General features: G+C 33.9%; 4 protein-coding genes across 6 annotated transcripts; 3 read left to right on the top strand and 1 right to left on the bottom strand.

Annotated features, from left to right (window-relative positions):
• The first annotated feature begins 217 nt into the window (after positions 1-217).
• LOC105795968 (wax ester synthase/diacylglycerol acyltransferase 11) lies at positions 218-3,748 on the top strand. Of its 2 annotated transcripts, none has more exons than XM_012625620.2 (7): positions 218-608; positions 1,797-2,366; positions 2,468-2,531; positions 2,637-2,743; positions 2,858-3,067; positions 3,135-3,272; positions 3,348-3,748. In XM_012625620.2, exons 1-7 carry the CDS (start codon positions 324-326, stop codon positions 3,501-3,503), a joined length of 1,530 nt encoding a protein of 509 aa, XP_012481074.1. In that variant the 5' UTR covers positions 218-323; the 3' UTR covers positions 3,504-3,748. The 2 variants fall into 2 exon arrangements, with proteins under 2 accessions (XP_012481074.1, XP_012481071.1); XM_012625617.2 differs by having other exon boundaries at positions 219-608; positions 2,468-2,534.
• A 13,713-nt stretch (positions 3,749-17,461) lies between these two features.
• On the top strand, positions 17,462-19,180 carry LOC105795999 (uncharacterized). Its single transcript, XM_012625651.2, has 2 exons — positions 17,462-18,113; positions 18,365-19,180. The coding sequence occupies exons 1-2, from the start codon at positions 18,060-18,062 to the stop codon at positions 18,629-18,631; spliced, it is 321 nt and encodes a 106-aa protein (XP_012481105.1). The 5' UTR covers positions 17,462-18,059; the 3' UTR covers positions 18,632-19,180.
• Positions 19,181-22,933: 3,753 nt separating this feature from the next.
• Positions 22,934-23,590, top strand: LOC105795991 (non-specific lipid-transfer protein A). The gene is made up of 2 exons (XM_012625644.2): positions 22,934-23,352; positions 23,445-23,590. The coding sequence occupies exons 1-2, from the start codon at positions 22,985-22,987 to the stop codon at positions 23,455-23,457; spliced, it is 381 nt and encodes a 126-aa protein (XP_012481098.1). The 5' UTR covers positions 22,934-22,984; the 3' UTR covers positions 23,458-23,590.
• Positions 23,591-23,727: 137 nt separating this feature from the next.
• On the bottom strand, positions 23,728-27,607 carry LOC105795979 (cyclic nucleotide-gated ion channel 1). 2 transcript variants are annotated; one of them, XM_012625628.2, is made up of 8 exons: positions 27,178-27,607; positions 26,572-26,679; positions 25,797-26,346; positions 25,172-25,683; positions 24,986-25,097; positions 24,651-24,887; positions 24,169-24,563; positions 23,728-24,092 (listed from the first exon to the last, which is right to left on the bottom strand). In XM_012625628.2, the coding sequence occupies exons 2-8, from the start codon at positions 26,598-26,600 to the stop codon at positions 23,789-23,791; spliced, it is 2,139 nt and encodes a 712-aa protein (XP_012481082.1). In that variant the 5' UTR covers positions 26,601-26,679; positions 27,178-27,607; the 3' UTR covers positions 23,728-23,788. The 2 variants fall into 2 exon arrangements, with proteins under 2 accessions (XP_012481082.1, XP_052489245.1); XM_052633285.1 differs by lacking the exon at positions 27,178-27,607 and having other exon boundaries at positions 26,572-26,812.

Below are 27,607 nucleotides of genomic sequence, written 5' to 3'. Positions count from 1 at the left end.
AGGTACTAAAATGGAGAAAAAATGTTTAAGTACTAATATGGAGATATGGATATAGTTGAGGGTCAAAGAATGAATAAAGCCAAAAAAATTACATAAAGACTCATAAATAATATAAATTATAAAAAGACAAAACAGTACTAATAAATGTATCCAACAAACTTTAGTGAACAAAGTTGGAAACCTTAAATGCATGATGATAAATGGCACACAAAATCGAGCTACCCCGACGTACGTACGTTCGGACCATTTATAATTTCTTTCCATTTCCGTTGTCAAATTCCAAAAAGAAATTCATCGGAAATTGGGTTTTTAGAGGAAGAAAAATGGAATCTACGAACAGTTTCAGATTGAGAAAGCAAGCTCTCAAACCGATTGAAACAGCAAGATCATCAGCAAGCCAAAGAGACGAAGAAGAAGTGAGTAAGAATAATGGGCAAAGAACATGCGAAGAAGAGCCATTGAGCCCGTCGTCTCGCCTGTATCACGAACCAAATTTCAACGTCTATGTTATAGCCATCATGGGGTGCAAGACGAGAATTTACCCAGACGTCGTCAAAGCCAACTTGGGCCATACTTTGCTTAGACACCCTCGTTTCTCTAGTTTGCAGGTACAATACAAACATAACACACTTCCTTCTTTAGGTGCTCTAGTTTCCCTACCTGTGCTAATTGAAAATGCTAGGGCTTCATTCCTTTACCAGTTTAACATACCCTCGAGGTGTCTATTCTATTGGCATAAATCACCTCGGTTCAGTCGCATCTATGTTAAACCTATATATAGAAGTGATGAAAGTTATATTCTATTGGCATAAATCACCTCGGTTCAGCCGCATCTATGTTTGCAACGTCTACATAACTTAAGCTACCAACTTAAAGTCTTAAACCCGACAACTCCAAGACAAATATTCACTTGATTTTGGCACCAAAGCAAGTCTATTCCAAAATTATGTGGGTTAGTGTTTATTTTTCTTTATTATTATTTTAAATATTAGAATTATACGAAAAACAACCATCACAACTAATTATTATATTCATGAAACACTAATAATTCTTGAATGCAATAATAAGATAAATTGCGGTCTCAAAAATATAAAAATAAGTTTAAAGCTTGGAGATAACATTGGTGGAAATGAAAACCACAAACCTTGAACATAGATGATACAATGAACATGAAGTTCCTAAAATATACTGCTTTTTCCACTTTGATCACTAAATTTTTTTGTCCCACTTCAGTATTAGATATTTTTAATTTAGTCCCTAATGTTATTAGATGTTCCCGATTCAATCCTTTGGACGTTAAAATATCGGCTAGTATATCCGGCCATTCATATGCTATCATGTATCATATGATGATGTCACCGTGAGATCATCATCTAAAAAACCATAAAATCTTTAAAATAGAAAAATATGAAATTAAAAAATATATCCTAAATTTTACAAAAAAAAAAGAAATTTTAATATTTTAAAATTTATAAATCTCCTTTATAATAGCTTCAACATTAGATCATTATCTTGACGATTATAAAATTGAATAATTTTTTCAAATTATTTAAATAATAAAAATATGATTATTTCAATTAAATAATAATATGAATAAGAAATAAAATTATTTTTCATTATTAAAAAATCATTAAATATAAACTCTATTATTAAATCAGGATGCATTCCTTTCTTAAAAAAATAATTAAACTAGAGGATTACTTTAAGAATATATTTTAGTAGTGGATTTCATTTAAAAGATATTGTTTTCCTTTTAATTTACATTTTCAGTAAACTAATATATAAAGAAATGGCAGGTCGAGAACAATGGAGAGATGAGATGGGTTCCAACCGAAGTGGATCTGGAAAGGCATGTTATAGTTCCAGAGCTAGACCAAAACATGGACTCACCAGACAAATTCCTTGAAGATTATGTCTACAACCTGAGCAAAACCACCATTGACAAATCCCAACCTCTCTGGGACCTTCATCTGCTCAACTTAAGAACTTCCCAATCCGAGGCGGTTGGTATTTTCAGGATTCATCACTCCCTTGGCGATGGCACTTCTCTGCTGTCTCTTCTACTCGCTTGCACTCGCCAAATGAATGATTCTAAGGCCTTGCCCACCATTCCCATCAGGAAGAAGAAAGACAAGAAGAGTGATCGTATAGGAATTTGGAGGATTCTGTTGAGGTTTTGGTTTGTTTTACAGGTGTTCTGGAATACCGTGGTTGATGTTTTCATGTTTATTGCCACGGCATTGTTCTTGACAGATACTCAGAATCCTCTAAAGGGTCTGCCGGGAAGTGAGTCTACTCCACGGCGGATTGTTTACAGGACAGTGAGCTTGGATGACATCAAGTTCGTGAAGAATGCGATGAACACTGTGAGTCGCTAAGGAAGAAATTCCATAAACTGCTTTCTTAATTACCATTGTCATTTATTTTAGAAGATTTTTATTAAAATCCTTTGAGCTTAATTTTGCAGACCATAAACGATGTTGCTTTTGGGATGACACAGGCTGGTTTGTCACGCTATATTAACAGAATATGTAGTGAGATTTCTATTTCTATACCTTTTACCAACATGTAATAATTTATATATGTGGGAAACAAGAAATTAAGATTGTATGATTCACTTTCTAATTACTTGCTAGGCGAAAACAAGAAAGATGGGGGAGCAACAGAAACGAATAACCTTCCAAAGAGTATTCGCCTCCGATCAAATCTGCTCGTCAACATAAGGCCAGCTCCAGGGATCCAGGTTAATACATATTTCTTTAAATTCCAGGCTTAATATGGTTTACACTACAGGTTGGGCCCCTGTTCTCCAAATCCACACTTATCTTAATAAAACATATTGTTTAATTCATGGCAGGCTTTAGCTGATATGATGGAGAAGGATGCTGAAGTAAAGTGGGGCAACTGGATTGGTTATGTTCTTCTCCCCTTTACCATTGCTGTAAGGGAAGATCCATTAGATTATGTTCGTAATGCTAAGGCCATCATCGACCGAAAGAAACGCTCCCTTGAAGCTTTTTGCACTTTCTATATTGCTGACTGGGCACTCAACCTTTTCGGCATCAAGGTATAACTGAATATATTTTAATTCATTATGCTTAAAGTGATATATGTTTTAATCTTGTAAAACACAGGCGGCAAGTGCACTGTCCCACAAAGTTATATCTCGCACAACAATGTGCTTCTCGAATATGGTTGGACCTGTGGAGGAAATTGGTTTTTGTGGTCATCCCATGGCTTTCCTTGCTCCAAGTTCTTATGGTCAACCTTATGTAAGCCTTCATTTGAGAATAACTAGCAGTAGCGATGTGTTTATTGTATATCCTACTGATTACTGAAAATTGCAGGCACTAATGATAAACTTCCAGAGTTACATCGACAAGATGACCATTGTTCTGTCAGTGGATGAAGGAACCATACCCAACCCTCACCAACTATGTGATGATATCGTGGAATCACTCCAGATCATCAAGGACACCGTAATGACTAGGGGACTTGCCTAGTTTAGAGAACCACCACGCATGATAAGAGGCTAAACATAATCCAACCTCAACTCTTCACCATAGACCGCTAAATTTTATGAACTTCAAGCATTAATGATATTTGTTAAATAATGGTAGGATGAGAACTGTTGTCTGGTTGAGTCACGAGATTATTTAATTTTCAATATTACTGCATATTATTTTATTTTTTCTTGAAAGGATTGCTGCATATTAATGAAATTAATTAATAGGGTTCAGTTTGTATTTATAGTATGTAGCTAAGATTTTTTTTACAAAATTTTAAACTACAGTAAATTAATTGTGAAAATATGAACAATAAAAGATAACATGTAAGTTTTATTTTACAAAAGGAATAGAAAACTTTTAAAAGTACTATGTTTAATTTTACTATATTTTAATCTATGAAACTAAGTGGTTTTCTCACTGAGACCCACAACCTTAAAAATTTTCCTTTAAGACGTGTTAGACAAACCGATGATTAAGAAACAATTTCAGACTTTCTTAAATAATAAGTTTTTGGTAGATATATCTCAACCATTATCATAACAAATTTTAAAAATTTAGTTTCTTGTATCCTATGATATTTCATATTAATATGTTTAAATTGAACATAGAAAGTCAAATTCTTACCAAGATGAATAGCACTTTGAATATCACAAAGTAAGATATACTTATCTTGAGTAAAGTCGAGTTCCTACATAAATTTCTCCATCTAAAGCAACTTCTTTCACGCTGTGATTGGTAGTGGACAAAGCAACACATTTATGTAATCTAAATTGTCATGCTACAGCTCTCCTTGGAAAAGTGATGAGGTAACCCAAAGTAGATTTTCTCGAGTCAATGTCTTCGACACTATTTTCAAAATTAGACTGGACCAGTCGATCAAGCCATGAATCGGTTAGGGCCCTGGTCTAGAATAAGGGGTTAGACCAGCTGACCGATAAGCCAATTGAACCAATCAATCGAACTAGTTAAATTGATAGGTCAGACCAGTTAAACTGGTTTTTCTCTATTTTTAATATTATTTTTTAATAATTTATTCAATTGAACTGGACAAACCGATTAAACTAATTTGACCGAAAACTGATAGCCTAACTAGTTCGACCATCAATCAAGTTTTGAAAACCTTAATCTTCTACCATATATGAATATATATAACCAACTAGAACAAGTTTCTCATTGTCGAAACAAAGTTTCAAGTTGGATGTGCCTTGGAAATATATCTATAGCAACCCGTTTTTTTGTGGTGTCGGAAACAGTGGTTTCGGGACCACAATTTTGACTACTGAGTTCGTAAATATTATTATTAAATATTTATGAGTTAAATATAGTGTTATTGTGAATTTTGATTTGAAAGGCTTTATTAATTGGCCAATTAGTCAAAGCATAAGTGGTTTGTACCAAAAGTTAGTGATTTTGGAAAATATAGTATCGGGACCTCGCTTTCATAAACCGGCCTCGTAAATATTTTTATAAGATATTTATGGAGTTCTGGTATAATTGGATTGAAGTTTGGTCCAGAAAATTTGATGATTTGATAGTTAATTAAGAAAAAAGGATTAAATCATAAAAAACTACTAAAGTTAATTAGTATTGGTTGTTATTAGTTAAAAAGGGCTAAAAATGGTTAAATAGGAAGTATTTAAGTGTCAATTATCCACTTTTAGAGTTTGATGGACGGTAGGTAAATGGTTGGTTTGTAAATTATGGTAAGTATAATGTTAATTTAGTTTTATACTAAAAATAATAAAAGTTAAAAGAAACTTAAAACTAGCATCATCTTTATGTTCTTCACCTTCACCGAATTTTCAAACAAAAAGGAGGGGAAGCCATTGTTGTTCCATTGAAGCTTACTATTCTCTTGCATGCAAGTCTCCCAAGCATCCGTTTTTCGTAAATTTTATATTTTTGAGATTGTTACAACTAGGTCCAATTAATTTGTACCTCCGTCTTCAAAACTGTTAAAGATTTTAAAAGTTTTCATTGATGAAATTGGAAGCTTATGATGTTTAATAGCTTGATTATAAGCTTATATGTGTTCAATGACTAATTTGTAAAGTAATTTTTGGTTAGTTTTGAGTATAGGGACTAAAATGTAATAATGTAAAGTTTGATATGAAATTTATGTATTTAGAGGGCTATATAGGGATGGAATTGAAATTGGATTGTAAAATAAAGCTTGAATTTGAAAGATATTTCGATTTTAGGAATAAATTGAATAAAATGCAAAACTTGAGGATTATTCGATAGATGAAATTAAACCGTCATATAACTTTAGTATGTTGTTAAATGAGGGTTGTAATTGATAATTGAATTAAATTATGCTTTAGATCGAGATTTTCAACAATCGAGGATATACGTGGAAAAGGAAAAATATTTAATAGTCTTTGACGCTTTATTTGTTGCTTTTTTTTGTCGTAAGTTCATATGAAACTTACTTTTTAAATTCATAATATAGTTTTAATATTCGATTTGCTTTTTAGATCGAATTGTTAGGTATATATATATTGTCTCCGTACCAAATGGATTAATTCGATAAAATTTGAAATGTAGGATAAATATGGGAAGATGCGTTACATCGAAAGGATGTAAATTTTTATACGAATAGATTAATTTGTAAGAAATGTTGATATATGAATTGATAGTTGGTTATGACTAATCGAATCATATTGGTGTGAATTTGACTAATTATTGAGATAGAGGACTTAAATGAAAGATATTTATATGTGTATAGGATAATTAAACTCTGTGTAGAGTATTGGATGATATTGAGATGAATTTTATACATGCTTTAGTTATTGGAAGTGTTGTGATAACATGAATGTACTGAATCTTGAATAGGTGCTCTTGACAGTACTTTTGTACTCCTGATAGCATTACGGTGTTCCTAAAAGTACTTTCATACCCTTGATAGCACTACGGTGCTCCTAGCATTACTTTTCGACTCCTGATAACACTACGGTGCTCCTAACAGTACTTTCCTACTCCTGTTAGCACTATGGTGCTCCTGATAGTACTTTCGTACTCTTGTTAGCCCTACAGTGCTCCTAATAGCATATGCATGCTTCTATTTGCACTACGTTGTCCCTTATTGCATTACGGTTCCCTGATTGCACTTTTGTGCCCCTGATTGTACTTTAGTGTCACTGATTGCACTTTGTTCCCTTGATTTCTCTTTAGTGCCTCCGTAAGCATTTCGATGCCTTTTTTGCATTTGTGGTGTCTTTGTTCAGCATTGAGGCGTTCCTTGGTGAAGTGTAATTACCTAGGTATCCGAATTGAATTACTAATATTCATCAGGCTATTGATTAATAGAAAAAGGGAAAGATTTACCTTATTACCGTGAAATGCTATATCGGGTTAATGATAACACGTGTTCTGAATGGATGTGTACATTATGCGAATGGAATCATATTAATAGTTTTTTTTACGACTCCGTTGTACGATACTAGATCGACATAACAAGTAAATGTTGGATTGATACATGATTGGAATAATTGATGAACTCACCTTGATAATGTGAAACGTTGTAACAAGTAGTTGAGTTTAATTAATTATTTCAATATGTTTAATTATGAATTGTGGTAAGTTTACTATTTTAAATCCTATGAACTTACTAAGAATTTGAAATGCTTACTTTGCTCGTTTTTTGTCCTGTAGTTGACGTTTGCGGAATTTGGCGGATCAGATCACTCAATAGCTGATGGTCACTAAACTAACTATAAATACAACTAAGGCAAGCGCACCTATCGAACAATAGTATAGCTATGGTGAGTAGAGAATATCGTATCCACGAGGACTAAAAGTACTAGTAATTATCGTCTTCTTATTATTTAGCCAACAAATTGGAGTGATTGTGTTCTAATCTAAAATTACTAAACTAATTTAACTAAGAATGCAATAGAGAGTGAAATAGGAAAATAATCAAAGATAACCAATGAGATAGACAATACCCAGGAAAGAATCAATCTAGACTTTACCTATTATTATGAATCGGAATTAAACGATTTATTCACTTGTTACTTCCTTCGTAGAAATCCCTAAATTAAATCCCTAAATTATGTTAATATCTCTTTCGAAAGTAAGAACAATTGATTCTAGGTTGATTAATTGAAATCTCTTTCTAATTAAAACCCCTATAGTCGCATTAACTCGATTTATGGATTCCCCTATTAGATTTGACTCTAATCTGGTAGATTTATGTTGTTCTATTTCTAGGATTGTATGCAACTCCACTCAATTATGCTAGATCTACTATTAAACAATGGATTTTGCTCCTTTGAATTAAACAAATTAAACATGAATTAATATCCCGAAATATTAAAACAAGAAATAAGCATACATAATTGAGAACAAGAATCAAATATTTATCGTGTAAAACAAAAATTAAATAATAAGATTCTCATAGGTTTCATCTCCTTAGGTATCTAGGGATTAGTTCATAATCCGAATGAAAACATCTCAAAGTCGAAAAACAACAAGACATGAAAAACTCAATAAAACTTGAAAAAATTAAAAGGAGATCTTCAATCTTGATGGAGATCCACTTAGAGTTAGCTCGATGGTGTTCTTGAGTGTTTTCTTGACCTTCTCTAATGGCTTCCTTCTCTATTCTTCTAATCGGTATTTATAGTCTTTAGAATGCTCAGAAAGCCTAAAAATTGGGTTTTTTTTGCATATTTGGGAAGCAGAGTGTGAAATCGACACGGGCTGGCACATGGACATGTGGCTAGCTTGTGTGGAAATGCCCAGCTCATGTGGATCCTGAAAACAACTCTTTTTGTCTGATTTTGGCTATTTTTTTGCTCATTTCACTCCCAAATGCTTTCCTAAGTATAGAAACATGAATTTAAAGGATTAGGAGCATCAAATTCACTAATTTGCATAATAAATCATCCAAAAATGCATTAAGAATGAGATTAAAACATGTTACTTTTATAGCTTATTAATAGCTCACACTATCCAACTTTTGTTTCGGAAGATTTTTAATTGTTTCTAGACCAAATTATGTGGCATGTATATAGAGTTGGGCTTGTACTTATCTTGTCTTGAATGTTTATAAGTTTGGTATATTGATGAAGATGATTTTGATGTTATGACAAGATGTATACAAATGTACAATTTAGTAACATGGTGAATGTGTTTTGGTAAATGAATGACCCATGTTGGTAATTTGATATGAAGGGCCTAGCCAAATAGTCATGTAACTTTTGATGAAATTTTACAATTTGATCCACATAATCTCGATGAGATACACCACCGAGCACACAGTCTTGTGTCCCTATTTTGCATGAGTGCCCTTATAGTTTGAAAATGTTATCGGGTTAATGATAACACGTGTTCGAATGGATGTGTACATTATGCGAATGGAATCATATTAATAGTTTTTTTACGACTCGTTTATGCGATACTAGATCGACATAACAAGTAAATGTTGGATTGATACATGATTGGAATAATTGATGAACTCACCTTGATAATGTGAAGCGTTGTAACAAGTAGTTGAGTTTAATTAATTATTTCAATATGTTTAATTATGAATTGTGGTAAGTTTACTATTTTAAATCCTATGAACTTACTAAGAATTTGAAATGCTTACTTTGCTCGTTTTTGTCCCGTAGTTGACGTTTGCGAATTTGGCGGATCGAGATCACTCAATAGGCGATGGTCACTAAACTAACTATAAATACAACTAAGGCAAGCGCACCTATCGAACAATAGTATAGCTATGGTGAGTAGAGAATATCGTATCCACGAGGACTAAAAGTACTAGTAATTATCGTCTTCTTATTATTTAGCCAACAAATTGGAGTGATTGTGTTCTAATCTAAAATTACTAAACTAATTTAACTAAGAATGCAATAGAGAGTGAAATAGGAAAATAATCAAAGATAACCAATGAGATAGACAATACCGTGAAAGAATCAATCTAGACTTTACCTATTATTATGAATCGAATTAAACGATTTATTCACTTGTTACTTCCTTCAGAGAAATCCTAAATTAAATCCCTAAATTATGTTAATATCTCTTTGAAAGTAAGAACAATTGATTCTAGGTTGATTAATTGAAATCTCTTTCTAATTAAAACCCTATAGTCGCATTAACTCGATTTATGGATTCCCTATTAGATTTGACTCTAATCTGGTAGATTTATGTTGTTCTATTTCTAGGATTGTATGCAACTCCACTCAATTATGCTAGATCTACTATTAAACAATGGATTTTGCTCCACTTTGAATTAAACAAATTAAACATGAATTAATATCCCGAAATATTAAAACAAGAAATAAGCATACATAATTGAGAACAAGAATCAAATATTTATCGTGTAAAACAAAAATTAAATAATAAGATTCTCATAGGTTTCATCTCCCTTAGGTATCTAGGGGATTAGTTCATAATCCTGAATGAAAACATCTCAAAGTCAGAAAAACAACAAGACATGAAAAAACTCAATAAAACTTCGAAAAAAATTAAAAGGAGATCTTCAATCTTGATGGAGATCCACTTCCGAGTTGGCTCCGATGGTGTTCTTCGAGTGTTTTCTTCGACCTTCTCTAATGGCTTCCTTCTCTATTCTTCTAATCGGTATTTATAGTCTTTAGAATGCTCAGAAAGCCTAAAAATTGGGTTTTTTTTGCATATTTGGGAAGCAGAGTGTGAAATCGACACGGGCTGGCACATGGACATGTGGCTAGCTTGTGTGGAAATGCCCAGCTCATGTGGATCCTGAAAACAACTCTTTTTGTCTGATTTTGGCTATTTTTTTGCTCATTTCACTCCCAAATGCTTTCCTAAGTATAGAAACATGAATTTAAAGGATTAGGAGCATCAAATTCACTAATTTGCATAATAAATCATCCAAAAATGCATTAAGAATGAGATTAAAACATGTTACTTTTATAGCTTATTAATAGCTCACACTATCCAACTTTTGTTTCGGAAGATTTTTAATTGTTTCTAGACCAAATTATGTGGCATGTATATAGAGTTGGGCTTGTACTTATCTTGTCTTGAATGTTTATAAGTTTGGTATATTGATGAAGATGATTTTGATGTTATGACAAGATGTATACAAATGTACAATTTAGTAACATGGTGAATGTGTTTTTGGTAAATGAATGACCCATGTTGGTAATTTGATATGAAGGGCCTAGCCAAATAGTCATGTAACTTTTGATGAAATTTTACAATTTGATCCACATAATCTCAGTGAGATACACCACCCGAGCACACAGTCTTGTGTCCCCTATTTTGCATGAGTGCCCTTATAGTTTGAAAATGTTTCCATTTGATCCTTATTGTGTTTGAGTCAACTTAAGAGCTTTCGTAAGCTCGATTAAGATTCAAATTTAATTGTATATCATAATATTTGAATGTTTATGACATGATCGATTATTTGAAGGATTTATTTATGATATAATTGATCTGTAATTTTGGAAATGTTGCAAATTAGTCCTAGTTAAATTCTAGGTTGATATTAGAGTATGCATAAGATAGTATAAGGCCCGACCAAAATTATATTTGGTGAATATGCATTGAATTTATTATGATTGTATTATTCATGTTTAAATTGAATGTTAATTAAGTAATCATGAGGAAATTCCATGTTTATTTAAAATAATCGATGTGAATTGAATGTGTTCTATTTTGACTTTAATTGTAGCACTCTGTAGCTAAAATCTGGCGATCGGATTGAGTAAGAGGTGTTACAATATCATAATCCACTTCACCGCATTTCAATGTTCTTTGCTTAGATTAGAAACAAACCAATCAATTGTACCAATAGAATAGGCAAAGTTGAATCTCGTGCATACCATTACATACATCAAACTACCCACGATTGAAGAATAAGGAACTTTCTTCAGTCTTATTTAACACTCAATTTGAACTACATAACAATTGGCTTGCTCCCCATTTTAGCTTTATCAATATTAAACATTTGAATTACCTTTACAATGTACCTCTTTTATGATAAACAATAACTTCTTGGCCATTCAATGTACCTTTTCGATGTTCATATTATACATGGCCTGTTAGATTGACAATTTTGACTTGTATACTTGTATTAAATAGTTTTGTATTTGAAAATGGATGGTAAATATAAGGATTAATTATAAAAGTGGAACTAGATAAATTTCACAAAGTCCTTGATAAGAAGGAGACTATTTTTATAGTTCGAATTTCACAACAACTCTCTTATCTGTGGGAAAGAGCTATGCGGCCAACCAATGAGAGAATTTACAAGAGGCTTGTCATGTTTATAAATAAGGATTATCAGCTGATCATTCAAAGTTTAAATAAAAGTTGGTAAGATAGTGTTATCCAAGTTTAAATGTCACTTGTATTGCATATATAAAGAATGTTGACTTACATACTTTGGCATTAGTTGTGAGAGCTTTATTCTACCTATTTTGGGACATTTTTACTGAGTATTTTATCTTTGATTGGAGAGTTTCATTCACTTGCATCTGAGGATATTTTGCGAGAGTGAGTGTAAAAAATTTTGCATTAGTGAGCTACATTTACCTTGTGTTATTGGGTAGTTAAGTCTTAAAACATTGGGAGTATTGTGAAAATTGTTTAATAAACTCGAAATAAGGCTCTGCAAAGATAAAATTTTTATCCACACTGCATAAACAATATCTATCTCAATCTTTACTAAATTTTTATATTATACTTTATTTAAAAATTATGTCAACTAAATGCTACAACATTACTTTTGAAACAAATTAAAACAATTGTAAACCAATGTACAATATGAATTCATTTTGTCATAAAGTTTAGTTTTAATAACTAATTATGGCAATGTTAACATTGGCTCAAGCAAGCTTTCTCGACAACAATACTTCTTTTTAAAAAAATTGTAAAATTGTCCATGGTGTTTAGAATAAATTATTGGATTCCAAACACTCAGTTTTTCCATTTCTAGGTTTTGTCCGATAGGTTTAAATTTTATTATAATTTTTAAAGAAATTTCTTACATTAGATTTTTATAATTTTTTAGTTTCAAGCAATAATATAGTAATTTTGTCATATTTCAAAATTAGTTTTTTTCTCCATGCAAATCACAGATTACTTGTGTATTAAATAAAAATATTATATTAAATTATTGAAATTAGGTACAAAATTTGTAACATTTTATAAAATTTATTATTGAAAAATTAAAATAATATAAATATTTATTTTTTAGAAAGATGATAATCTAAATTATAACATAGGAATTTTAATATTTAAAATAAAATAAAATGATTTGATATTATTCTCAATTATGGGTTTTTTATGAAAATAAAGTAGAACATTACAAAATACTAGTAAAACACCAAAGAAGAGGTTTCATATAACTATAAACCCTCATCCCTACCAAAAGTCAGCTTGGTGATACTATCAGCTTCCATGTTTTCATCTCTAGGAACATATTCAATTGACCAAACTTCCTTATTAATGCAGAATTTGATCCTTTCGATAAGGATTCATTGAAATTCCCAATGACTTCCATATTGTTTGTCTGCACAGTGCCATACTATCGAGTATGCCTCACAATTCAGCTTCAAAAACAAAACATTTCCCCAATTGCTATTGTAGCCAAGTATCTAAACTCCATTATGATTTCTCAATACGTCACCTACCACAGCGCAACCTATGTTGGTTTTAACAACTCCATCAGATCTTATGCAGATCCATCTTTTTGTTTCCACCATATTTGCTCTTGAGGTATGTCTCACAGCAATGCCTCCCCTGTAAGCTGTAATGCATTGATTAGCCCAATTGTGCGAAACTTTAACAATCCATTTTACACTCCATGGGACCCCATTAAAGGTGCAAATATTCTTGTTCTTCCATATCCGCCAACCAACTAGGCCAAAGAAACATGACCAATCGACATTCCTCCAAACTATGTTGAGTCGATTTTCCAAGTTAGACTCAATCCAATCCTACAAATTACCTAAAAAGAAAAAAGTTAGTTTATGGGGAGGGATTATTCGGTTCCATACTTTTTTTGCTATATCACAATCCCTTAAAACATGTAATACGTCCTCTGCTTCATGGCCACAAGTTAGACATCTTGCGTCACTACCCACACCACGCCTTAGCCGTTCAACTTGAGTAAGCAATCACAGTTTAAGAGCCAGCCAAGAAAAACTCGCACCCTTTATGGTCCCTTAACCTTCCATGGAAAATTCCAAGCTTCTTCCCTAGGATTCCATGAACTCTCCTTAATCTTATGATAGGCACTCTTAATAGAGAAACACCTTGAAGAGGTTTCCAACCAAGCAATTCTGCCAGACCCTGCTGTAGGATCTGGAGAAAGAATACTAGTAATTCGTCTAGTTAAATCTTTGGAAGGCCAAACCCGAAAAAGTTCTAGATTCCATGTTTCTTCATATGTAATCATCTCCCTTAAACAACAATCAGTGGAAATGTTAGCATTTTTTGGGATAAGGTTAATTATTGGGTCAATCTCCGGAATCCAACTGTCCCTCCAACACATAATGGAATTGCCATCTCCAACTTACCAGTAAATGTTTTCTCTAAGGAAAGGCCAAACTTTAGATAAAGCTCTCTAGAGAAAGGAACAATTAATACGAACAATACTAAGGGGAATGACATGTAATCCCATATTACACATCGCACACGAACCCACAAAGCCTCAAAACTCGACAGATTCAACTGTCGAAACCCAAGCCCTCCACAAGTCTTTGGCTGACACACCAAGTTCCAACTAACAAGTTTCATATTTTTGTTCCCTCTAGTCGAGCCCCATATGAATTGATGAACAATACTCTCAATTTCGTCACATATACCTTGCGGTATTCTCAAGGACTGCATGAAGTAACTAGGTATTGTAAGAAGGATCGATTAAGCTAAGGTAACTTTGCCCACTAGAGATAATTGCCTCACATCCCACCTTTGTAACCTAGATTTAAAGTTTTCCACCATGAACTTCAGAAAGTTATTGGTAACCCTTTCATGAAAGATGTGAAACCCAAGCATGTCACACAGGTGCATTGTCAAATCGTCATCCAGTCTTTTGGGAAAAAATATTCCTCTTGTGAGCATTCACCCGGTGCCCAGAAAAGACACAAAAGGTATCCGTCCTTGGTCAATGTGGCTTGGTGTTCATTTGCTTTTCCAAAGATAAAAAGATCGTCAGCAAAAAAAAATGAAAAAGTGACGGGCCTGACCTGGATAATCGAATAGGAGGCTAGCTACCACAGTTTATAGAAGAATTAATACTCTGACTCAATCATTCCATGCAGAGAACAAAAGGATAAGGAGACAGAGGACATCCCTGTCGGATGCCCCTTACTAGACTGAAACTTTTGAGTCGGCACCACATTCTAGAGGATCTGCATAGTAAAGCTTATGATGGTAGACATAATTACATTATTGAGGAAATCTGGAATGGAAGTCGCTTGGAGAGAGGCGTCAATGAATTTCCAACTAACCCTTTCATAAGTTTTCTCTAAATCAATCTTAATAGCCATGCATTTTTTTTGTGTTTGCTTCACATTGAGTGGATAACTTCTTGAGCCAACGTGATGTTGTTAGTGATATTCCTTCCAACAATAAAGCCAGCCTATTCTAGTACAATAATTCTGGGAAAGATCACCTTAAATCTATTTGCAATAATCTTCATGAACAATTTGTAAAGAACTGAACAAAGACTTATTGGACAAAATTGAGTAAAGCTTTCAGGGTTATGAACCTTAGGAAAAAACACAAGCAAAGTATTATTAAGCTCCCTATCAATGACCTGCCCATCAAAAATTTTCTTTACCCAATCACAAATTACACCACCAATTAGCTCCCATTGACTTGGAAAAAAGAGTGCGTGATATCCATCACTTCCAGGCACTTTTATGGAGCCATGTCAAATATGGCGGCCTTTATCTCTTCATTCAAAACTTTTTTTTCTAAGGAACAACTCATCATTCTAATCAAGTTTAGGGAAAGAATTAGCAGGTAAAGTTTTCATGGAATCCAGAAGCTCATCATGCAATACCCAACAGACCTCAAGCCCAGATCCGTTTCTTTTTGAGTTTTCGGCCCAAACTCGTTGACCCATTTAAACCGAATCTCCCCAAATTTTGACTTGCGATCTGCACCATTTGTGAGAGAACCAGGGCCTCCTCCAACCTTGTTATGACCTATAATTTCCTTTATTTTCCAAAAATCCCCTTTAGGCCTGGAGCCCGCTTCAAAAAAAACCATTACCCAAATCATTATTTGAGTCCCCCAAATTACCAACTATACCATTCTTAAAACCTTCCTTGCTTTTCCCCGAAATTCGCGTAGCTATTTTTCCATTATCTTTTAATTTTTCACTTACACCCACCGAAATCCTCTCATCCCTTTCGTATTCCTTAATTCCAAATTCTCTAATCCCTTCAATGCCGCAAATCTTGATCCCAAAAATTCATTTTCTGTATCTCCCTCCCTCTGATTTCTCAGATCCTTCAGTCGTTGTCGAGATTTTCGCTCCACCACCATCCACGGTCTGAACGTCGGCCCCTCACCCTCAGTCGTCGATTTCGGTAACTCTAAATTACCACTTATTTTTCCGGTCTCATTTCCTTTATCAGACACTGGCGATGGACACAACTCTTTTAGATGTCCATATTTTCCACACGAAAAGAAAATGGTCGGTAGAGCCTCATATTCAATCCGTTGTAGTTCTCCATTTACCAGCACTTGAGAAACCAAGGGTTTGTCAAGATCAACGAAGACGACCATTCTCGCAAATCGACCCCTGGTTTTGCTATTTTTATTGAAGTCAAATTTGACCACTTTATCCACCAACCCTCCAACTGTTTCCAAAATTCTTCTTTTATGCATAAATCTCGGGGGGCCCGACAGCTTGATCCACACCAACACCATACTCGGGTAAGGTTTCTTGGGATTAAAAGATTTTGTCCAATGCTGAATAATGAGGTATTGGCCATATATGATCCAAGGTCCTTGCGAAAGGGCGACACACTAAAGTTTGGCCAGGTAGTGACCATTCTCAATATCCATCAAATGGAATGGTTTTGATGGGCGCCATAAACTACTGATTCGATTATACAAGGCGACATAACCTTCTAGGAATACCATTGACAATAGTTTTTTTGAACATCGCCTTCTAGGAATTCAAAATCTTCAGTACATTCGACTTCAGATGATCGAGATCCTTCTTCTTGTTCCGAAACCCCTATACCAATTAACATCTGTTTCCATGAAACCTTTGGTTGCGAGTCCAAATCCACAACCATGTCAACATCCGCATCACCATCTCTCTCTTTAAATCTCACTTTTTTGGTTTCCTGGTCTAAAGAAGAAGCCATATAATGAAATTAAGCATTGACACCCATAAACATTTATTAAGACAATGAAATTGTTCGCCCAAAGTTAACAATTATTAAGCTTTGACACCCATAAACATTTATTAAGACAATGAAATTGTTCACCCAAAGTTAACAATTATTAAGCTTTGACACCAAGCAAAATCAATGGGAATGTTTAAATTTAAAATTAATGTTATACTTTGTAATTTTTTACTACACAGCATAGTCATAAGGAACTCATGTATATGATTATTCAAACCGAAATTTAGTGTTTGATTAAGTTAATTTTAAGCATTTAAATGCAAAATTATATTACTATTCAATTTTCAAGTAATATGTAAATATGGTGCGACAAATAACAATATTTAAATTATGTCACATTAGATTATTTTTTAAAATTGCAACTTTATATTACTTATATAAATAGTTATAAATATATTTTGTTATAAAATAAAATTGAAAACAGTTGAGAAAAAATCATAAATATTTATGAATTTGGAGGAGGTGCCAAGAAAGAGTTAAATAGATATTTAACCCTTTTCATTTATTTACTATAGTGCATATTTGGTTCTAAAAAACAAAACGAAGTACTCTACTGTTTGTAAAGGCTTAAATATAAATTTGAAAACAAATTAATTTATATGTATTTATACATATTTAAATAAATAAACTTTTTGTGCGTGAGCAAAAACTATTTTTATAAAATAAAATAAATTTTGAGTTCAATTTCTTAGTAAAAATTTAGAAATAAACTATTTTGGATGGTTTGAAGATACAAGTGGCATGCATGTCAAACCACTCTAGTTTCTGTTATGCCATTCTAAAAATGTAAACCCATAATTTTTGGCATACTCAACAATCAAAAGCAAGAGTCAAACTCATTAGGACATGGTGAGAATCAAAAGCTAGAGCCAAACTCATTACTGATTTTTGTCAAACTAGAAATCAAACAAGTTGGCTGTGGTCAAAGCAGGAACCTAGATTTTTACTGATAATAAAAATGAAAGACAAGTTCCAATATTGCAGGCCTTTGTTTACCTATAAACAGGGCTCCAACCCCCTACTGTTTTGCGTCGCAAGTTGCCTCCTCTCCTCCTTCATTTTAAACAAAAGATTCCAGGAAAGGTTGAAAAAAACGAAAGAAAGAAAAGGGTTGAATATTGGAACACAAAGATTTCCCTCTCCTTGATCTTGTGCTTTGCCAAATACCCTTTTTCTTGTCCAAATGGAATGGTCTGCAGCATCTGCTACTAAAGCATATCTTGAGACTCTCCAATTGGTAATTAAGCAACTTCTTCATTTTTTTCCTTTTTATAGTCATATTTGGAATGTTAATAGAAATATTTCGTTGATGCTTGGTGGATGATGAATGCAAAGTTTCTTATTTCCATTGCCTTGTTGGCTAGTTTTGGCAGAAAACCAGCTGATAAATAATGATCTGCAAAATCAACTAGGGAAAAGAAAATGCTTTCAAGTCTTTTTATTTAGAAATAATGATAAATAATGACGATCTGCTTTCGTTTTTTACAGTGGAAAACACGAGAGCCTAGAAGCAACGAGTTCATATCAGCTTTAGCAGCACGCATGAAATCTAAACTGATAGTGGAGGTTAAACCCCGTGTATCACCATCCACATTAGCATTAGCCACTGCTGCGAAGCATACTGGGGCCAAATTTGTCTGCATTCTACCAGAGGCAGCCCTTCCTGAAGTCAAAAGAGAAAGCAAAGATTTAGGTCTCACTGATGTTGTAGAATTCAAAACTTACAAAATTATGGAAAGATTGATTTTTCTCTAGTTGATTGCAAGAATGGTGACTACCCAAAGTTGCCAAATACGATAAAAGTTAACCCAAAAAGGGCAGTAGTAGTGGCTACCAACTTATCGGATGACAAACAAGGCTTGGGAGCTCACATCGTAGGAAAGAAGAATAAGGTTACAGTGAGGTCCATGAAGCATCCCATTGGGAAAGGAATGGAAATTACTACAATTGGAAAAACCAACACAAGTGAAAGGCATGATCAGGGTGGTGGAGGTCACTTTGGAACGTAAATTAAAAGGGGAATTCCGCTGAAGAAGACTGCTACTGCTAAGAGCAAATGGATTGTTAAAGTTGATGAGGAGAGTGGGGAGGAACATATCTTCAGGGTGCCAGGGTATAGTTAAATTCACCTTTTTTATCTACCAAAATAGTTTAATATATTACACTGCAGCTATAAGCTTCAAATCAAGTTTCTTTCTATATTGAAGCTGTAAATTTTGACTATTGATTTTGACCATCCATGACAATTATGAATTATCCCTTCCCACAGTCCCCAGAATATGTTTACTATATTGAAAAGCAAGGACTCACAATTTTCTGTCAAGTGCGTAACCTACTCTGGAAAATGAAGGTGTAAATTATCTTTTGCTATCTGTAGCATTAAAGATTTGAGAAATGAATTTTTGAATTGCATTTTGTCCAATCTATTTAAAAATCGGATAAATTAGTTTTTGTATATTAGATCAAAGAGTAAACTGATCATTTTGTTAAAAATTCTATCTGCTCTTACGGTTAAAAACTGGTCATTATATGTCAGCAAAGGAACATGTAGCATGCCAATGTATTTGTCTAGTTATTCTGTCAAGCACGCCAAGTTTTAATAGTAGAAATTGATAATTTTTTAATAAAAAGGACAATTTGTTTTTTTATCTATCGTATAGGGATTAATTTACTCATTTTTCAAGTAAAGTATGCAAAATGCAATCCGTCTCTTGATACAACAGCCTCTATTGTACTTTTACCATTTGGTTGTTGCTTCCTAGATTAAAAAAAATATTTGTAAATTTGTTTTTGAATCATACTTTATTTTCATATTCATCCTTGAAAAGTTTAAAATTATAAGAAGCACCTAAACAAACAATTTTATCTCAATTTACTAAAAACAATGAACACCAACTAATAAGAACTTGACATGAGATATGTTTTATTGGATTTGTTTATCTTTTGGTAAAAGAGACAAAAACTAATTGTAGGATACTACTAACAAAGAAAAAAAGAGTTAAGAACCAATTTAATATATTAGGCCAATTTACTAGCCAAGAAAATTAGAAGTTTGCTACATCGAAGTATTTGTCAATTATATATAATTAGTAAATAATTTAAGGGTGAACTATACAATTTACTATTCAAATATTAGTATGTTTTTGTTTTGGCCATCCAGTTATAAAATTTTTAATTTAATCATTAACGTTATTATTGATTTTGTTTTGGTCACCTCCATTAAATTCTTAACGAAATGATGATGTGGCATTTTTTTAATGGTATAATAGTATATTTAGTACTCAATATTTACACATTCTATCAATTTGGTCCTAATTCTAAATAATTTAACAAATTTAACCATCTATATTTAAAAATTCAATCAACTTGATGCAACTAATTGAGTGAGAGGTTAGATCCATCAAGGAAAATAACGATCAAATTTAAATGGCTTGCACTGTTGAGGTCGTTGATTCTAGCCGAGTCTTTCTAGTTCGCAAGGCTATCAAGGCTCAATCGTGGACGCGAATTCAGAGCTGTTCATTCTGTAAGGGTTAATTGTCGAGTGTTCCCGTAGTTAATTTACACACAAAAAGATTGGTAGTCTGAGACATTTCTCGATCACTATAACCAACTTATTGGTTGGAGGAAAAAATTTATTGTTTGAGATTAGCTTGAAGTCGAAGCCTAAATCATGCCTGAAGCTAGAGTGTCTTCCATTCAGTTTATTAGTTTAATTTTGTTTTTTTAATTATTTTATGTTATTTGTTTATTTTCCATATTTAATCCCCTTTTATTTCATATAGGTCAACATGAGTTGTGGGCACAATAACTGTCTACTACGCATTCTGGTTATAAGGAAAAATAAATTTAGATATCTCAATTCCTGTAGATTGACCCTACTCCTATACTACTATTTATATATTCTTTTTAAGTACAAAAAAAATTATTTTTGGTGGATTCAATGCACATCAACTTGTGATGACATTGACCAGGACATCAATCTTCTACTTAGGCATAGAAACATGCTCTGGCATATATAGACTGGAGAGAAGATTATCAATCTTAGCGGCAACTTGTAGGGTTTGTGTAGAAGGATTAACTCATATGGTTTCTACATCTATGGCTTGTGATGTAGCTTCTCCCACTTCCTTTGTAGCTTTCATACCCCCAAAATCCTTAGATGAGGTATAAGGAACAATGGTTGTGGGAGTCCCTTGAACAACCGCCACAAGAGTAGTGGCATTGGTAGTGGCCTCCGAGTCCATCACTATGACCGACTCTCCATGTGATTCACCCTCATGAGTCATGCCTTCAGAATTTTTAGGGTTTGGGTTAACTCCTTCATTCGTTTGAAGTTCATGTTGTTGTCTTTCGAATTGATCTTGTGAGGTGTACTTGACTCAAGCCATTAGAACAAAGAAGAAGCTTGAAGATGAAGAAAGAAACTTGGTTGACAAAAGAGAAACATTAAACCTTTAGAAAAACGATTGAACTTTTAGGTCTTGCAAAAAAACTTAGTGAAGTGATGGAAAAAGTGGAGACTAAGACGTGGGTAATATTGTCCCAAAAAGGGAACTATCTAAGAGATGGAGAGAAAATTTTGAAAACAATACCAACAAAGTTCTTCAAGGTTACAAACTTGGCTGCATTTAAGATTTTTGTGACTGTCAATTGGTTTTGTATAGACACAAACTTCAACTAATATCAATATGTTTAATTCTCAAGTTCATCAATGAGTTCTTAGAAATATTAATGACGCTAGTATTATCACAGTAGACAGTGGTCACTAGCAATGTCACTCTAAAGCAATTGAGCACAACAACTCTTTTTGCTATATCACTTGAAGTGTTTTTTTGATCATATAAATTACCTGTCCAATCAAAATCGCTATTATCCCACAAGACTTACAGCATTGTCCTTTGATCAAAACTTATATGATAATCCTCTTTACTGCTTTGACATGTGATTTTATGTGATTTGTTTGATATTTAGCACAAATGTCAACACTGACGCAAAGTCAGATACAACAGCCTTCCAATTATACTCTTATAAGTAGTATGTTCAGTAGGCACTCTCGTAACATCTGTACAAATCATTGGTATGGGAGTTCTAACTTTTCTATTAAGACGAGAAAATATTTTTAATTTATTTTATAAAATTATAGTAATTTCCAACTTTATTTTTTTCATTGAAGTTACTTGATTTTCTCACTTTTAAACATGTTATTCCCGATTGAAAAATATTTCAATTGAAATGGTGTATTTTCTCACTTCCAACAACAAATTATTCCTGCTTAAAAAGAATATTCATTTTCAATTAATGGGTTCTAAAGATTATATTTTAACCTTCTTACCATTTCACTATAATTTTAACTTATATATTAAAGTGTGAAAAATATATAATAATAATAATTAAACAATTATACATAAAGAAAAAGTGATAGTATGAAACAACTATTGATGATAATAAATTAAATTTATTCAAATGTATTGAAATAAAATAAAAGCTCATAGATTTTAAAGTCAACCTTGTTTTAACACATGAGATTACTCACTTTCATAAATTTAAATGAAATTCAATAATAAAACAAATTAAAGTTAAGAATTAAATTAAAACCAATTAAGAAGACCTAATCATAAACTTCTAAAACAAAGAAATTTTGGTTTAAACATTTTACGTTTCACTTCTATTTATTCATTTTTTTATAATAATAATAATAAATGTTACCCTTACTTGTTCATAATTTTTTACGTTTAATTTCAGACGTTGATTCGCAGGATTCCAGATCCTACGTTTAGACTTTAAGCGCAATTGATCATTTTGATTGAGGTTGCTGGCCAGAACAAAAGCATTTCAAGGCTGAAAAAATGACAGTGCTAAGTGCCTGTCCTATTCACCAATCACCTTTCCAACTTGAATTCTCTTTTCCTATTATTCTAATAGCTGAAGACGCATCACTTCCAAACTTCCATTATCATGAATCTCGCGTTGCAACATTCACTACTACTTCCCCTAACAAACAAACTGCAGTTAAAAGGGTATATATATAATATATGTTTTAAGGTTGGGATCCCCGTCCTTGAAACAACCCCAAAATTACATCAGGGAATAAATTCATAGGCCACCATGACTCGCTCGTTCAACTTTCTACCCCTGCTCCTCTTGCTTACTTTATCAGCCCTGACTGTCCAAGAAATTTCAGCAGCACCTTCCTGCACTGAAGTTGCCATAGAATTACTCCCATGCCTCAGCTTCCTGTCTGGCAACGGTGCTGCAGATGTTCCATCGCGGGCATGTTGTTTGGGTGCTCAAACTATTGCTTACGAAGCACAGACCAAAGATGACCGACGGGCTATCTGCGAGTGCCTTGTTAATGCATTAGCAAATATTGGCACATCTGACTCCTTCACTGCGCGGATACCTTTAATTGCTACCCAATGCGGTGTTGATGTTTCTCTTCCGCCAATTACCGGCGACAAAGATTATTGTTCCAAGTACCAATCTCTTCCTTTTTTTTGTTTCCATCTTTCATTCATCAGTGTTTTCAACGTTTAAGGCCACATTGATTTGAGTTTTCTTCTTGCAGGCTCTTCCCTTGACTTCGTTTGATATACCATCGTGTTGTGCCACACTAGGGAAGATATTAATTATATCTAGCTCAATCCATCATCCTTTAAATTTCTTTAAGTAATTTACATTGTACTTAATGAATAACAAATCCTAGTTGTGGACAAATAAGATCATACATGACGTTAATGTGAAATCATACTTTCTTCGTTGCTCTTTTTTCCGTTTCTGTATTTAAAATCACCCATGTAGTATAGAAAACTTCATAATAACTTAAATTTCCTCAGGAAATAAACTTGGAATGGGGAAAAAACTATACATATATCTGTTTGGAATAATGCGTTTTATGATAAAAACTGTTAATCAGCTGTCTTCAGCTGTAAAATCAGGCTCGGCTGGTTTTTGAGGAAGAAGTGGTGGTAATCTTTGAGGCAGCCTGGTGCTTTGCGAACCATTTTTCCGCAAGGTTCGCAATGCATTGGCAGCAAACTTTGATGCATAAAGAGTGGCTCCGAGACTTGGCGAGGTTCCGGACTCTTTTGCCAAAGCATTCTGCAGCTTATCCTCTGCTTCACGAAGGGATTTCATAAGCTTCCTCTTGAAGTACCGGCGCCATGCCGCTTGTATAAAAGATGCTGCCCAAGTCTGCCATTGCACCGAGTAGAACCTGAAAATAAAGTTTACTTGAGGCAAGTATTCGAATTGGTAATTATGGAAGCGAAGTGTATTTCTTCTAGACTTACTTGAAAGTGTGCTGGAACTGCTTGCTGTGAAGACGACGGAACTGGGAGGCAACGAACTTCAAGTCATCAGCCATTAAAGCAAAGGCTTCAACTTCAGTTAAGGCCTGCACGGTTCTAGTTGAGATAGGTAGGTTGGATGAGGACTGGAGATCCAAGGCCCATGTAAGAAGATGATCTCCACAAAAATCACCAGCCTTGAGATGAACTGCATTGAAGAAGCCGGTTCTTCCACCGTTGGTGGTCGTACTTGTTAGATTTCCTCGGATGATAAACAGCATCTCTTCTACTGGATCCCCTTCTCGGACGATGTAGCTCTTGTCAGTGTAAAGCGCCGGCTTGAGATGATCACACATTGCATCTAACAGTCTCTCATCCATTTTTTCAAACATTGGCACCTAAAAGGAAAATCTATAGGTTAATAATCTTTGACGTAAATATGCATGCTCATTTCATAAGATGGAAATTATTAGGAGCGCACTCACTCTCTTGAGAAGATCCAAGCAAAGATGCCTCTTTATATCCCTCTTGAGATCTTTAGGAAGGCTGGAAATCAACGTCTCTTCTTCAACCCCTCTGGTTTCTTGCCATTTATACTGCTCATACTTCCTAATACGTTCCCTCAGGTTCTCAGGTAGCATTCGATGGGACATCCATTGTTCTGCATCTTGCCTTTTCACTCTCATTTCCTCGACTCTGACTCCAGTCGACTGCAGATATTTCTGGCAAAACGGAACAAGTAATGTTCAGGTACTATGAAAGAGTTAGCAACATGAAATAAAAATAAAAATAAAAACAATGACGATGAATTAAAAAACACCTGCATATTCCCAATAAGCAGTGAAAACAGAACCAGTCCAGCAATGGAGATCACGATAGCAAAGAGTATTTCCCACACAAAAGTGCTGGTTTTGAGATTTTGACCCAGAGAACTAAAATAAGAAAAGAACCTGTAAGTTAGCAAACTTTTCAAGAACTAAACTAGAGAGGGTCATTGTTTACAAACCTTAAATTACGCAAACCCCACCAAAAGCAGTAAAAGAATTTTTTTGGAAAATCACAAGTTTCTACCACCCGTGAGTCAAGTGCATCGATGAATATACCGAAGTTGAAGGCCTTGGAATCCTTTATGTCATCAGGATTTATAAATGGGCATGAACTATTCAGCAAGTTCACTAATGTGGTGTTTATGGTCGTAGTGTGTTTATCACAGTACAATGCACTTTCTTCACCTTCGCCTATGGCATTGCGCCAGCAGCTGTCTTCTCGTTCTATTGAGAACAAGTACCAAAAGGCTCCTACTACATGACTGGCTAGCATATAGAGGAAGAGATTCAAAGCAGCTCCAGCCCATGCTGTTTCTGCAAGTATGCCAGAAGTTCTTGTAACTTCTTTGTAAAGAGGAAAGATTCGAATGATCCTCGGAACATACTGGGCGAAAATAATGAATTCCAACAAGTCCTTTGTGACCAATGAAACCGAGCCTTTGATTGTTGGAGTTATAATTAAGATTACCACCTAAGCAAAACAAACACATTAGTGTTAAAACAACAGAACCATCATGATATTGTTCGAAACAAGTTTGATGTGTAACTTGAAGCTAAAGGAAATAAATTAGGTGCATCAAATACCTGTGGGAGTGGAAGAATTGCCAGAACATCAATGATGAAATACTTGGACAAGTATCTCTTCGCTATTGGCCAAAGATCCTCAATCAACTCACCCCTACCAAATACCCGGGACGACGGGGCGATAAATGCAGTGCGGAACTGAAAGATCATGTGAAGTATATAAAAGGCATCTATGAATGTTCGAAGCACGCTAGCTGTAATTTCCAATCTGTCATCCAAATTAAGGCATTTGCGACGGCCATCGACCACAGGGATGTAAAAGAACAAGGGATCCACAGCAAGAGCAATGGCACATGATAAAAGGAACATTTTGTTCCATGTCTGAAGAAACTGTCCCTGTGGATTAAGAATTCTCTTCTTGGAACCCAATGCCTTTGCCTTCTCAGTTGCCGGATTACTGCCCAAAGATCGGAAACTTATTGATTTCTTCAAGCTTCTAATCCTTTCAACACCCTTCTCAAACACTCCTTGGAGACGCTCCATAAATGCATTCAATGATTGTCCAACTTTCATTTGAAACAATCCATCATCTGAATTCCAATCTTGGAACCTGGATTTGAAACAAGTTAGACTAGTCGTAATTTCTTAGTATTCAAGAAAAGGCAACGATCAAACCATGTAAATTCGTCCACAGTTTCCAAACAGGGCCTTATTGTTGACTACTATTTATATGTTCATCCTAGGATTTGTACTATATACTTGGAATATGTCAATAATTCTAAAGTTAAACCGACGAAAACAAAGCAAACAAACAAAACTGGAACTGTCTACAAACCTTACAAATCTTTGTCGCCGGAGATTCATGAATTCGTTCAAGTTATGTGGCGGTTTCTTCAAGTGTAATAAATTCAAACCTTTTGAGTCTAGTCCTATAATCCAGGCCCTGCCAAACAAAACCAAACCTCACATCAGATTATTAGCAAAACCTCATATTATTAATATCCATTAAACATAAAAAGTAGATCATTGGTTTATCTAGAAAATTTTTTAATATAAAACATAAACTTCAACTTGTGCCATGATTATAATCTACTTTACCTAACCTGCACAGTATTTTTTTTTTCTCAGAGTGTAAAACAAGTTACTGTTAATGTTCATTCATTTTCCTCGTTTTCTTAATGGAGACCTGAGAGTATGAGGAAGAAAGCACTGAAAATCATGTCTACTTTAACTACGAAAACAAGTTACATAAAACAGAATATATTTTCAACAAAACAAAAATGGAAGAAGAACAAAATGAAGATCCAATAAAGACCATGATCATCAATCTCTCATAAATTCACGACAAAATTAGTTGACGAAAAAGAGAAGCAACGGTCGTTGTTGTTACGTTGCTTTCTCTTCAAAACGGAGGGGGGGAGGGGGGGGGGGGAAGACTCACCTTAATGAAGTCAATACTCAAAAATAAGTTCCATTTCATTTTTCGAAAATCCCGGTGACCGAAAAATTGTTTAGGTAATTGGTTTCGAATATTTTCAGACAAACCAAACAAAAACCAGGGAGAGAGACAAAACAGAGCAACAGCCGTTTTGTCTTTGATCTTATAAAGACTTAAAAGCAATGGAAAATGAAGGAGAGGATTCGCATTTAAAACAGGAAAACAAAAAGAAGAAGAAAGTTCGTGGAGGGAGGGAGGGAGTTGTTAGTGACAGTTACTATCTGCAATTTTTAAAGCCTTTTCAAAAAGAAAAAAGGGAGGGAAATATATATATATATATACACAAAATGAAAACTAAGAGAAAAAAATGTAGCCAAAAACAAAATTGGAAAACAGAGGGCAGAGGGGAAGACAAGTCAAGCCAAAAACTTGG

Source organism: Gossypium raimondii, chromosome 7 (assembly GCF_025698545.1).
Source record: "Gossypium raimondii isolate GPD5lz chromosome 7, ASM2569854v1, whole genome shotgun sequence".
Taxonomy (NCBI): domain Eukaryota; kingdom Viridiplantae; phylum Streptophyta; class Magnoliopsida; order Malvales; family Malvaceae; genus Gossypium; species Gossypium raimondii.
The sequence above is the reverse complement of the archived record's forward strand: the minus strand, read 5'-3'. Positions and strand labels throughout refer to the sequence as shown.